The 14629-nt window shown below is 42.4% G+C and overlaps 1 protein-coding gene across 1 annotated transcript in view; it reads left to right on the top strand.

The window, feature by feature from the left end:
* Nucleotides 1-14629, top strand: part of DNAI3 (dynein axonemal intermediate chain 3) — a 71876-nt gene that overhangs the window by 17394 nt on the left and 39853 nt on the right. The window contains exons 7-11 of the mRNA XM_081086287.1: nt 8-207; nt 5619-5735; nt 10308-10498; nt 11272-11396; nt 13805-13894. Of these exons, the coding sequence (XP_080942413.1) occupies nt 8-207; nt 5619-5735; nt 10308-10498; nt 11272-11396; nt 13805-13894 (723 nt within the window). The remainder of the gene's footprint in view (nt 1-7; nt 208-5618; nt 5736-10307; nt 10499-11271; nt 11397-13804; nt 13895-14629) is intronic.

Here is a 14629-nt window from a genome sequence, read left to right as displayed (position 1 = left end):
GTTGCAGATTACATATATGATTTCTCGAAAACGAGCTGATTTTGGTGCACCGATTAAGTTCAGTGACCATAATGCTTCCAGTGTAAAAGATGCCTATATTGAATGCACAGCCTACCCAGATAAAAATTTTGTTATTAAGCAACTGGAGAAAGATGTTGGCTTGCAAGTAGTCCCTGAAATTAAGGAGATAAGTACTCAGACGAGATGGTAAGTATACAATGGGTATGTGTATTTTTAAAAGCAATGACAGTAAAATCTAGCAATGTCCATGATTATTTTGAGATATTATAATAAATAGAAATGGATTGACAATGATGAAATATGTCTACATAGAGTAATTCGATTCAGGAAGTTCTAATGGCTTTCAACTACGCCTTTTTAAACCTTAACAGAAAATGAGATACACGTAAGCCTGTAAAGACTATGTAGTTGGAAAACGATGGCTGCTGTGAATAATCACAGTATTGTTTTCAACTGGAACATTACCATTCCTAACTGCTCCATTCTATCCAAGCCGCCATTCTTACATATCAAATCAGACTGTGTCACTTCACCGCCTCAATCTTTTCTCTGGCTCCCAGCACATCCAGATTCCTTGGCACAGCATTATGAGGTTCTCCTTCTTCCATGGCACGGTATCCATGGCCTCTCCAGCCTCTCCCCCTCCCCCATCCCATTCTGTGCTCTAGTCCTATGAGCTGCTTTCATCTCCCAGAATATCTGCTCTTCCATATCTTCCTGCCTTTGGCAATGCTGTTCCTCTGCACAAAATGCCCTTCACTGCCTTGGCCGCCTTGGCCACCTTTACCCCTTAAGCTCAGTGCCCCCTCCTCTGTGACTTCCTGGCAACACCAGGTAGAGTTGACCACTCCCTCCTCTGAGGCCCCACTAGAGCTGAGTGTCTTTATCAAAGCACTGAGGACCCATAGTGTACTCATCTGCTTACCTGTCTGCCTTAGGTCCAGGGCACTGGGAGGCTACAAACCAAACCATCTCACACAGCAGCTCTTTTTTATTATTATTAAATTTATTCAAGCTGAAATTTAAAGTGTTTTTATTTTCCACTTAATTTCCTTAAATAACAATATCAAGCAAGGCCTTGAGTTTCACTAGTATTTTCCTGATATTTTTACATGTATGCAAATAAAAATTTTATTTTCATTAGAATTATTAGTTAATTACCTGCCCAGACAGCATGGCTCAGTGGTTGAGTGTCAACCTATGAACAAGAAGATCACAGTTTCATTCCCGGTCAGGGCACATGCCTGGGTTGTGGGCTCGATCCCCCATGGGGACTGTGCAGGAGGCAGCTGATCAGTGATTCTCATCATTGATGTTTGTTTTTATTTGTTTTTTTCAATAACTTTATTTTATTATTATTATGTTTTAAAGGATGCTTTTTTAAATCTTCACCTGAAGACATGCTTAGACAGAAAAAGAGAGAAGAAACATCAATGTGAGAGAGAAACATTGATTCATTGCCTTCAGTATCATACATCAGCTCTTATTAAAATGTATTCAGTGAATGAGTTGATGTGAAATGGGTTGTCAAAGGAATATTTTGGGGACTTGAGCTAGGCTTTGAATGTTGTATAAATTTGGAGACATATTTAGCTAAGCTATGCATCTTTTTAGAAATAAAAAATAATTATTTTGAAATAATTTGCATTTAATTTGGAGAAATGGAGACAGGGAAAACAGTCCAATTTTTTAAAAAATGACCTGAATAATTCAAGGGGATGGGAAGAACTGACTTTGCCTGGGACCACAAGGAGACCAGCTCGGGTACACGGAAGGGAGGAGCAGAGGTGGATAGAGAAGTGGTTTCTCTGTGGCAGACATTGGGGAACTTTGACAAATTCTGAAGCAAAAGAGAGAAGCAGGATGATAAGGTGTTAAAATAAGATGAGCTGGACAGTAGGTATTGGAAAGCAGAGGGGGGAAAGTCTGGAGTTGAAGAGATTGGCCAAGTAGGAATCTGCTGTCACTAAACCAGGTAAAAATGTGACCAGTATCTAAAGTCAGGTGGTGGCAGTCAACTGAGAGGACAGGTGGAAAGTAGACATGAAAGTACAAAATGCTATAACCGCCATCATTCAAACAAGCAATCAAAACCCAACAGCCCTTTGGTGGGGTGAATTTATCTAGTCCTTTGGTGTTATCCATTATCTGTTTGCTGATGACTCCCAAATCTATGTCTTCAACCTGAATCTCCCCCCTGAACTCCACATGCTTATATTCATCTTACTTGGATGTATAAGAGTCTCAAATTTAACATACCCACAAACAACTTTTTAAATTTCCTACCTCTAAGTCTGAAACTCCCTAAATCTCCCTCATCTCAGCCAATGGCAATGATATTCTTATAATTACTAAGACCCCAAACCTTGGATTCTGTTGGGTCTACCTTCAAAATATAGAGTGTCCCAAAAAATGTATGCACGCTTTGAATGATTATAAAGTCAGTGTTTATTAACATACAGTTAATTTTCAAAATTAAGTGATTATCCGCTGTTAAAGTGTGTGTACATTTTTTGGGGGGACACTCTATATTCATTGTTGTCATCTTGGATCATGCCTTCTTCATCTCTTTCCTGGATTATTGCAATGCCTCCTGACTGGGCTTCCTCTGCCCATCCTTGCCCTCCTACTTTCTGTTCCCATAGAAGAGCCAGACTGATTGGGATGCCATTTGCCCCTGTTCCCTCAGTTCCCATACTTCCCTGGCTCATCCATCCCAGCCACAGTGGCTTCCTTGTTCCCTGAATTCACCAAGCATACTCATACCTGATGTGTTTATGCTCACAGTTCCTTTATATAGGCTGCTCTTCCCCCATCCTTAGGATTCATTTCCTCCTTCATTCAGATCTCAGTTTGAATGAGGCATTCCTCAACACTCTTTTATAAAAACAGCAACTCCATTCTGTCTACCCTTTTACTCTATTTTTTTCTTCATGGCACTATTGTCGCTTGAAATGTATTTATCATTGTCTCTCCTTTCTCACCTTCTTCCCACCTACCACTTAGAATTTAAGCTCCTGAGACAGGCACTTGCTCTATTTTGTTTACTTCTATGTCCCCAATTTCTAGGACAGTTCCTGGCACAGATTTACTAAATGAAGGGAATAAAGGGATGAGGAAGGAAAGGAGGAGAGGGACCAAGTTAAGGGAGAATGTCAGAAGGGATGACCGACTTGAGTTCAATGTTAAGAGAAGAGCCATAAAATTTGCAGTGAGACTGTGACCAGGAGAATCAGGGTCAGCAGTGTGGAGTGTAGTATAAAACATGCTTTTCAGCTCTGTGTGAAGCAGCGAGTCAGAAACCATGAGAGAGCAACGTGAACGTCCAGGCACATATACATTGAATCCAGGGGTCAGGACAAGAAATGGGTCAGAAACCAGGGAGGCAGATGAATGTACAATCCAGAACCAAATAATTGAAAAGAAAGACAAGGATCAGTTGTCGGGTCTCAGCAGAGAATCAGAACATCAGAGATTAATAAACACCAAGAAGTGAGGGTGAGACTCGAAGGAAAGAGATGCTACATTAGTACAAAAAAAAACAACAACTTAGAGTTTGAGAGAAAATTCTTAGTTAAGCCAACAGAGGCTTCTATGTTCCTGCCAGGGTACAGAAAAGTGGCAAAAATGAGTCAGAAGGGTAGAGTCAGGAGGTCGACTCAGAAAGGGACAGTGAACTTCTGGCAACAGGGACCTTCGTAGGTTCTCAATGGGTGTTGACTGGTAATAATGGACAGTTGTTTCTATCTAGCAGCTAGAGTGAACAGATGAGAAATAAGGACAGGGCTTGACCCACAAAGTGAAAAAAAAAAATGCATCAAAAGAACTCCAGTGGTTTGAATCCAGGTGACAGAGAATGCTGGTGCCACTTACTAAGATCAGGAAATTAGCTGGTCTGAGGAGGAGAAGATGGGATATATGATTGTGATGAAAGAATTAAAAAGGAAAACAATCAATGAAGAGGTTCAAAGAGTAACTGCAAGGAAAGCAGATGTTTACAGTGCTCTTACCACAGCCAGGCATTCTTCTAATAAGCATGTTGCACACATCAACTCAATTAACCTTCACAACTGCCCTCGGAGGTAGGCACTGTTTCCATTTTAAAAATAAAGAAACTGAGGCAGAGAGGTTAAAAATGAAAGCTCAGTATTTAGAACATAACTTAAATTTGAATCAATAATGAATAGATTTGCTGAAAAACAACAAAACGAATCACATTTAGAAAAATCAGAGTGACCCTTAGTCCTGTTCCTACCTTGAGGAAACCACCAGGTGCCATATAATTTCTTAATCCTACCCGTGGGATAGAAATTAAAAGGTGAAGCTACGATTTGAACCCACGTCTCTTTGGTTCCAATACCAACATTTCTTTCCATCAATCTGCCTCTGCTATGGATACTGGTCTCGGCGGGGGCAGGGCTTGGGAGGCATGAATTATTCTATTCAGTATTAGCAAAACCCTCTTTACCTCTTTTTGATTACTCTCACAGAGACATTTTACTGACATTTGCTCAACAAACACAGATTAAGTACAATCTAATAGTTTATTGAACACTTAAAACATGCAAGTGCAGTTTTAAAAGCTTTGCCTGTATTAACACATTCAATTCTTACAATAACCCTATGAGCTAGGTACTTTAAGAATTTTATTTAGATGAGAAAACAGGCACAGAAAGGTCAAGTAATGAGCTCAGGGTCACATGGTAAGTGACAGACTCAGACTTCCAAGCCAGGCAGCCTGCGCAGAGTGCACACTCTTAAGGACTGTGTCATGTGACCTCGCTGTGGCCCCACAGCCTAAAACCAAGTTGCTCACCCAGCGTAATGGGGGGTGAGCCCGACAAAGCCCAGAGGCACAATGCAATGTGATGTGTTCAAGGGTGAAGGTGGGCACTGAGGGCAGCCAGTCTGGTTGGAGAAGCTTTCCTCCAGAGAATCTGCTGCCATTGCTGCCTAAATGTCCATTGTTCCTGGTTTCGTGTATTCAGAGCAGAGTTTATCAACCTGAACACTGCTGAGGTTTGGGGCTGGGTAATTATCTATCGGGGACAGGGTGCAGGGAGGGGGCTGTCTTGTGTATTGTAGGGTGTTTAACAGCATCCCTGGGCTCTAACCTCGAGGTGCCAATAACACTTCCCAGCTGTGAAAACCAAAAATGTTTCCAGATATTGCCAAGTGTTCCCAGGCTGTGGGGGTGGAACAGGATTGCACTGGTTAAGAAACACTGATTTGATGAAATGGCAAGAGAGAAAATGACAAACAAATGAGGCAACATGTTAATAATCGATGAATTGAGGTGAAAGAAGTATGGGAGTTTCTTATACTCTTCTTACAACTTTCCTGTAAGTTTAAAATGATATCTAAATGATTTTTTTTAAAAAAATAAGAGCTTATTGATTATGTTTGAGAGATAAACACAAATACTTTGAATGGCAGTCAACATTGATTTTCTAGGATAAAGAAGAAATTCAATTATAAGATTTAAATATAAAATAATAACCTAATACTGTCACAGAGATAAACCTTTGACCTGTCATGGCTGTATTTGCTTCTCTTTGATCTTATTTTTGTTATTCTATTTTCTTTTATTATATTAGGACATATCCCAGAAACGCTACTACACAATATTATCCAAGAGAATTTTTAGAAAAGGAAAAAGAAATATTCGGACAATCAAAGCCATTAGCTGATTTTCTTAACAACATGTCCACAAGGTAAAAAAAAAAAAAAAAAAAAAAAGTATATTAAATTTTAATAATAAAACATAAAATGTGTATGTTTAGTTATAACAATAGGTCTTAAAAATCAGCTCCATACATGGTATCCAGATAGAAAGTCTGAAGATAGTTATCAGGTATGAGTGAACATATGACACTTTCTACAGATTCTCAGTAATTCTTTCTCCTCTATTGCTAACCAGAAGCCAGGACCTCAGAAGCCAGCACCATACCGAGCAGCGTAAACCTGGAAGATGTATATTACATATGTGAGGGTGTCTCCCTAACAGCAAATTAACATTTATTTACCAGGGTTCCTTTAAGCCTTTGTCTCCATTCCTCACTCCCCTCCTTAGCCTTACTGGCTTGTGTAGGATTACAAAGATGAGGATGCTGTGGGTGTGGAGGATGATCCTTGCAATGACAAAGAGAGGAACTTACAAAAATATCTTTGTAAATAAGAACCTGAATTCAGTTGAGAGGTGGTACTTGGATATGTCATCCGTATCCCCAATTCCTGTGTTGCTGCCAGTCTTATTTGCAGGCTCTGAAAGAGCAGTGTCTTCAAAATGCCTTTGCAGTGGTGCTAGGGCCCTGGGCAGAGCCTTCCGGCTTCTGAACCAGAGAAAGAGCTTGGTAAGTGCTCAAGTTGATACCAGAGTTCAGAGAAGTGGAACCAGTGGTGGAAAGGTCTGCCCATTAGGTTGGTTTCCATGTCTTTCCAAATTTAAAAAATTGGTGGTCTAGTTCACAGATAAACCAAGTTAAGCTTTTTTTTTTTTTTTTTTTTAAGAAAACAACATTAGTTTTTTTCAGGCCGGCCGGATTAAATGTCCAGAAAATTACCTATACCTCAGGAGAATCTGGTTCAAAAAGTCATCAGTGATTCAGAGCCTGCATGAGTTATTTGCTGTTCACAGGAAGCATGCTATCATTTTTTTCCTATGTGGGCAAAGAGAAAGAGAAAGAAACAAGAAAACCTAAGGTTTCTTTTTCCCCTTATCAAAATTAAGTATTTAAATTTTTCTTGATAAGAACATTAAAAATGAGAGGTCTGTCTCTGTATAATCCATTTCAAGGGCATACACAGCCTGTAGTCAATTCTCAATCGTCCACGTTGTGTAGTATCTTTAGTCCTGGAGTTTTGCTCTTCCCTTTCAATCGCCGCACTCATAAAGAGAGGAGTATTGACCCTTCCCTGAGACATGGGAGGGAGAAGCTAGAACTATAGGAAGCAAGAGGAAAGGGATTACAATATCACTGGCCAAGAACAAATGAGAAACCTGTGTTCATATCACAGCCATTCTTTTTGTTTGTTTGTTTAAAGTATTACTAATAGTAGAACATATGTCTCCTTTTTCCCCTGTTGACCCCCCCCCCCCCCCGCCTCCCCCACCAACCTGGCACGTGCCCTCACCCGCCTAGGGTCTCAATGGTTATGCTTATATGCATGCATACAAGCCCTTTTACCACCCCCCTCCCCTCCCCTGCCTTCCCACTGAAGTTTGATCACTGCCATTCTTCCCACGCAAACTGTTTAAGGCTTATTTAAATTTTTTAAAAATTAATATAATCTTAGTTTTGTTCTGGAAGAGAGCTCTTTCAGAAATGAGTTCTTTTTCATAGAATTTTACCTAGAGTGAGCCTAAGGGAAGCATGATTTGCAAAAGAAAGAAATGATGTTAGAAGAGAGAGAGAAACTTCCAGGGGATTCTCAAAGCAACTAAGAAACTTCCATTTGTGGGTTAAAACAAACCAACAAACAACCAGCAATACTGTGGGCTTTTACTCAGACAACAGGTTCACCAGCCTCCAGTTCATCTCTCTCAGGGACCACCTGGTCCAGTGCAGGGAACACAGGCACAGGAAACCAGAGACCTGCTGGCCTCACTTCCCCCTTGTGGGTACTTCCCCATTCAGCGGGAAGAGGCAGGAAGCCAGGGCCAGGGCCCTGACTTGAACTTCTCCCTTGGGAATTCCTTTCTCATTCTGGCCGAAACATAGAGAAATAAGGCTTTGAACATGTTCACAAATGCTTGCACTTGAAACTGGGTTCAAACCCAGAAGCGCCAGGGAGATGTGAACCTGGAAGATGAGTCCAGCCGAGTATGTGAGGATGCTTGCCTACCCCACACAGGGTTATTCAAATTTTCACAGGCGTCTGAGCCGCCTTTGTAGCTTGTTAAAAAGCAGGTTCTGACTCAGTAGGTCTGGGGGGAAGCCCATGGCTCTGCGTTCCAACAGTTCCAGGTCACGCTGATCCTGCCGGCCCTAGGAAATGCTTCCAGTTTTAAAAATGAAGTACAAGAATTTAGCCCAAGGAATCCTCAGTGAAGCAGTGAATGGTAGCGTAGAAGCTTAGGAACAGAGGTATTAGATGGTACCCTTGCTTAATTACATTTTGAGGCACATGTGTTATGATAGATAGTGTTTCTATATGCTTGTTGAAAGGGCGAGGACTACGCCCTCCACCTTGCCCCAGGGTAAGGGCTATGCTCTCCATCTTACCTTGGCCATGTGCTCAGCAAGGCTTCTTCCCGGAAGCCAAGCCGCTGCTGGCCAAGCCGCTGCTGGCCACGCCCAGGATTTCTCTGGACTGGCCAATGATAGTCAAGGGAAGTGCACGCCATCACTATGACCACATCCTGTGTAATGAGACACCAACTCGCACCTGGCCAATCAGCAGGGCCCACAGTCCTTTCTCCTCCCCTTACCCCAACCCCCTATAAAACCTCTCTCCACACACAGTTTGCCCCTCTCTGCCACCTGCTGCTGTGCCAGTAAGGGGGGGCAGGGGAGCCAAACCTAGGTTTGAAATAAATGACTCTTTGCTTTTGCATCGGACTCGCTGGCTCCCTGTGGGTTCTTGGGAATCTTGAAATCTGGGCACAACACTTGTCTAAATAAAGTGGGGGGTTTTCTTATTTTAGGAAATTCTGAATTCAGAACCACTCTTTCTGCTTACCTCACCTATTAAAACTCCAAGCTCATCGGACTTTCAATCATCAGGGTGAAACCTTGGCTGGCATTCCACATGTGGGAAAGCTCCTAGCGGCCTTGGGAATGAGCCAGCCTTCCCAACCTTAGCATATGAAGGGACAATAAGCATTACAGTAACTTATGGTAACTTTTAAGGTGGTAGCCTGTCAAACAAGGGGCCTTAGACCATTAAGAGATGAGCCTAGCACAGGGGTGGGCAAACTTTGACTCGAGGGCCACAATGAGTTCTTAAACTGGACCGGAGGGCCGGGACAAAAGCATGGATGGAGTGTTTGTGTGAACTAATACATGTTAACACTGCTGCTGGTGAAGAAGCGGAGGGGAGAGCAAGAGAACCCTCCGCTCTTTCGGCTCCGTGGGTCGGATAGAACAGCCGAACGGGCCGTAGTTTGCCCACGGCTGGCCTAGCACTTTGATTGTTTTTTTAAAAGAAGCAATAGTAGCATTTTTAGCAGGATAATTCTCCACTTTAGGGACTGCCTCATGCAAGAGGTTTAGTAACGGAAATAAATACATTAGGCCCTCCCAGGCATTGTGGCAACTAAAACCACCACCACCACCACCACCATCACCACACACACACACACTCCTAATTATATAATCCTATATAATAAACTAATATGCAAATTGACCGCCATGCCCTCACACAAGATGGTCACCCCCATATGGTCACAAGATGGCCACCACAAGATGGCTGGCAGGGGAGGGCAGTTGTGCGTGATCAGGCCAGCAGGGGAGGGAGGGCAGCTGGGGGGGGGGGGGGGACCAGGCCCACAGGGGAGGTCAGTTAGGGGTGATCAGGCCGGCAGAGGAGCAGTTAGGCGTCAATCAGGTTGGCAGGGGAGTGGTTAGGGGGCAATCAGGCAGGCGAGCGGTTGGGAGCCAGCAGTCCCGGAGTGTGAGAGGGATGTCCCAGATTGGAGAGGGTGCAGGCTGGGCTGAGGGACACCCCCCAGTGCACAAATTTCATGCACCAGGCTTCTAGTAGTATAATAATTAGTACACATGATTATTTGGTACTGAATATAGCTAAGAAAATTGCCTTTTCTGTCAATTTGGGATTTTCAGGAAGCCAATAAGACCGAGATCAAAGTGGAGGTTTACTGAGGGGTCCACTGTGAAAAATAAAGAACGGGGAAGGAGGAGGGGGTCGGGAGAGCTTCAGCCAGCCTCAGCCAGCCCAGCAGGGAGCTGCAGAGTGAAGGTGGCCTGTTGGAGGAATCGTGCTGGAGGCAGAACTGGCCAGGCCCTGGCGTCCTCGAAGCTGCCACGCCCATTGGCCTGGGAACCAAGGCCAATGGTGAAGGTGCTGGGGGCTGTCGGCCGATGGTGAAGGTCCTGGAAGCTGGTCAGCGAGTTCTAAGACCCCAGCAGCAGTGAATTTTCTTTCCAAGTCCTCACATCATTCCTTTTACATGGGGTTCATTCTTTCGTTACCAAATAGAATTGAAAATATATTTTTTTCTTTCAGTATAGATGAAGCAGGAAGAGCTACTGAAAACATATCATTGAATACTAGGTAAAATCCAATGTCTTCATTGCTTTTCTTTTCTTTTTTTTATAAAATAGCGTTGAAATAGCCCTGCAACAAAATGAAATCACAAACACATTTATTGACGACTGGAAAACCCTGGCGGAAGAAGAAGGCACCTTTGGGGACAAGACCGATACCCACCTGAAGGAGTACCAGTCCTTTACCGACCTTCATAACCTGATGGAGAAAATGGTCACCTGCGTCTCCTGGCACCCGAATATCTATGGTGAGACGGAAGAGACGGGGGTTCTCTTTGTGGTGACAGAGAAATAGTCGGGTGCTTTTATATGGAAAATTGAAAATTAGCTCCACTTCAACCGGAGAACTTCCGTTTGCTGAGTGCCAGGCACCTGCTAAGCGCTCTCTTCCCGCACCTTCCCTGGGCCGGGCGTCCTCCCAGCTACTCTGGGTTACCCAGTGTGACCTCCACTTTACACCGAGAGGACAAAGCTCCACTCGGGGGAGTGGGGGCCTCAGGTCCCCGGCGGGGGCAGCGCCGAATCTGGAGGTGACTGGCCGGTTGGGTGGGATGCCCCAGGTTACCTTCATTCCCCGCACACTCTGCCTCTGATGACCGGACAGGATGGCAGCTCCCCCCACCCCGCCCCCAAGCTCCCAGCAGCCAAGGGAGATAGGAGCAAATGAAGGTGGAGCTTCCTTCTTCCTCCTCCCCGCCCCTCCCCACACTGGTCCTTTCCTCACACACACAGAAACATTTTTTTTTCTTACTAAATCTTCAAAGTCCAATGTTTATTTTATACTACCGGTCATCTCAGTTTGGACTGGGCACATTTTCAAGTGCTAAGGAAGTGACATGTGGTTGCCGGTAACCATGTTAAACAGCGGGACTCTAAGAAAACGCTTGGGCTCCTGTAGAACATTTTTACTCACGTTTCCTCCAAAGGGAAATGAACAGTGACTATGTACAAAAGCAAAACCTACAAAGACTTCACCACGTGCGGCGGCTGCAGACCTTCACTGTAACTGTGTTTCAATCAGGACTAATAGCTGTGTCGGTGGCCGTGCGGCTCTCCTTTGAAGAAAGAGTTTACTTTTCTGGTAAATTATTGCTGCAACCATCACTGATTCTGTTCTGGAGTTTCTCCGACCCCATACATCCTCAGGTAATGAAGGAGGGACGTCGCATGGTCTACAAGTTTCACATATTACTGTCACGTGTCTCTCTTAGCAGTTTCAATTGCAAAGTGCTTTATAATCACCAATGTTGTAAATCCTTATAAAGTCAGGCTTTTCTTCAATTCGGAATTTATGATCATTCAATTTGAGGAAAATGAAAGTTTACACTTAGTTTATTGAGAAGGTTCATTTGAATAAATCAACATGTTATTAAAAAAAAAAAAAAAAAGACTATAAGAGCCCTGGCCAGTGTGGCTAGGTTGGGACATCGTCCCATGCACCACAGGGTCGTGGGTTTGATTCCCGGTCAGGGCACATACCCAGGTGGTGAATTCAATCCCCAGTTGGGGGTGTTGGGATGCAACCAATTGATGTTTCTCTCTCACATCCATATTTCTCTCTCCCTCTCTCCCTCTTCCTTCCCCTCTCTCTCTAAAGTCAATAAAAACATCTCCTTGGGTGAGAACTTAAAATAATAAAAAGAAAAGATTGTAAGAAGAGCATTCAAACAATTTTATTTATTTTTTTGTTAATCCTTACCCGAGGATATTTTTCCACTGATTTTTAAAGAGAATGGGAGAAGGAGAGACAAAGAGAAATATTGATGTGAGAGAGATACATTGATTGGCTGCCCCCTTTATGACCAGGGACTGGAATAGAACCCGGGACCCTTTCCACGGGCTGATGCTCTATCCACTGAGCCAAACTGGCTAGGGTTTAAAGTGCAAACCCTTTTATGAGCTTTATTTAAATACTAATTGTCCAAATGCAAATAGATTTTAGTTTCACACAAATTTCCTCAATTCCAAGGATCACCAGTAGGTGGTGGTGATGAGTGAAGATGAGTGTATGGTAGTGTGAGGGAGAGCAGTGATCCTAAAGAGAGTGCACAGCCCATCTCTAGGGACAGCTACTCTTCAGTTTTCTTATTGGTGGTCTCACTTGTCAAGAGAATCCAGCAATTGGGAATTTTGTGTGAAATCTCCAACCTGTTGAATAGCTATTCTAAAACCAAACCAAAGGTACCCACTCAAACCAAACCAAACACACAGCAATCCAAGTAAAACAAGGCTGAAGGCTGAGTTTGCCACATAGGGTACTATTTCCAATACCCGCTCAAGAAGAGTTCTGCTTAGGGGGAAGGCACTTCATAGGGTTAAATGAAGTTTTTTCAATGGACTTAAGTATAATAATAACTTGTTTCTATAAAGTATTGTATAATTAAGACTTTCCCTAATACATATTAGCCTCCCCTTCTTCCTTCTTCCTGAATTCATCTGAATTAAGGCAGTTTTTCTGTAGTAGAGTCTAGATACTTCGATTATTATAGACTCGGAGATCAAAATGACAGCTCTCTAGGTATTTCTTATCAGCCTACTTACCACAAAACTGGTGCCATTCCCTTGGCGGGGTTTTCTGTCGTTGTCCAGTGGTGTCAAACTGCTTTCCACTGTGTGACGTAGAATGTGCCTGAACATCAGGCGAATAGCAAGATAAAAGACTTCTCCTTTCCTCTATTTTAAAGAATAGTTTTAAAAAGACAAGCAAATAATTTCTTAAAGAAATAATGCAAATGATTTATTTTGTCTTTGTTCTAGTAAAAACTATAAGAGAGTATTACAATACTTTATTTTCAAAAGTAGAGGTTTCTCTAGAATCCACAGAATACCAAATTAACCAAGATCATTCATCCCAATTCCAGTTGGCAATCTTTAACTCAATGATGGCAAACCAATGGGGTCTATAGTTGCGGTAGTTATGTTTGTAGAAGAGCAGTAACCATGCCAGTGATTTGCTTGGTGGTAACCCAGCAGCACCAGTGCTACCTATGGTTGACATACCTATTCCTTCACACCAGTGTATTCCTTGCAGAGCTTCCTCCCTCCCCTACAAGCCCTTGAATTTGTTTACTTCCTGGGTCCTGTATTATTTTAAATTTTGAGATATCATCACTGGCAATATCTTCGTCTTCTCTTATGCAACGTATTTTATTTTTGTGTGCTTACTATGTGCCAGGCTGGATATACAGCAGGGAACAAAACAGGCAAATATCCTGCCTTCCCAGAACTTACTTTCCACACTTTTCGAAAACATTGATTTCACGTTCCTTTTGCTTGAGAAAAATTGTAAGATGTCCCAACAATGACCCATGGAGCATGGGGGAGGGTGGAGCTGGTCCCCTTGAAAACATACCTGCCCTCATACATATGTCTAATGTCTGCAATAAAATTCAACAAAAGCAGCTTCTAATTCAGAGGTAGAATTCTGGGAATGGACTCTGTGAATGTTCCTATGGGTGGCTATAAAATGGGACTTTTGACTGTCTTAATATTATTTTCTAGCCATTCCCTTAGTAGGTTTTCTCACTCTCTTGAATTTGTGGGGTTCACTTTAGTTAATGCTGGAGAGCCCAGATGACATTTTCTGCTTCAAGTTCTGTCCGAGTAACCCTAATATTATTGCTGGAGGCTGCATCAATGGGCAGGTACGTATGGACTTTTTTTTTTTTTTTTTTAGCTATTTACTAATTTAGACAGCATCCTGTAATACATTTTGATTGGTTGATTTTTTTTTTAACTTAAGAAGTCAATTGAGCAGAAGGAAGGCATGCCATTGTTGGCCAATCACCATGCCAGCAACTGGGGAATAAAGATGTGTTAGGGGGTTGGATGATGGGAATGTAAAAAAATAAAAAGGAGAAGAAGAAGAAGAAAGAAAGAAAAAGCCTGCCTTCTGTAAGTAAGTAAGTAAACAAACAAATAAATAAATGTGGTGTCGGCACTGCAGGTGCCCACAGGGTAACCTAGTCATGATAATTGGGACAAAATCGGTCAAATCTATTTGTATCGCTGAGATAGAATCATGCATTATCCCAGATTTAATGAAAGAACAAAAACCACAAGCATTAATACCCACTGGTCAAGAGGCCTCTTGAAATTTCCCTAGATGTAGGAGTTAGGAAGTGATACAGAGTTTAAACAGAAATTCACTGGAAAATATACATATATTATTGAATTTATGTGTGCATAGTTTGATATCATGTTTGTTTGTTTTTTCCTTTGTTATCTAATTTATATAAAATTTAAGTCCTATCCTCCAATTGCCAGCTTCTCCAATAAAGAAAAACAAAAATCTTAAACGTATTTTTTAGTCAAAGTTTGAATTCACTGTGGTCCAGTGAATTTGAGCATTACGAGAGTATGTGATTCTTTTTTGGTAT

This window comes from Myotis nattereri, assembly GCF_964212035.1.
Source record: "Myotis nattereri genome assembly, chromosome: 3".
Classification (NCBI taxonomy): Eukaryota; Metazoa; Chordata; class Mammalia; order Chiroptera; family Vespertilionidae; genus Myotis; species Myotis nattereri.
Note: the sequence above shows the minus strand (reverse complement) of the source record. Positions and strands in the feature narration are given on the sequence as shown.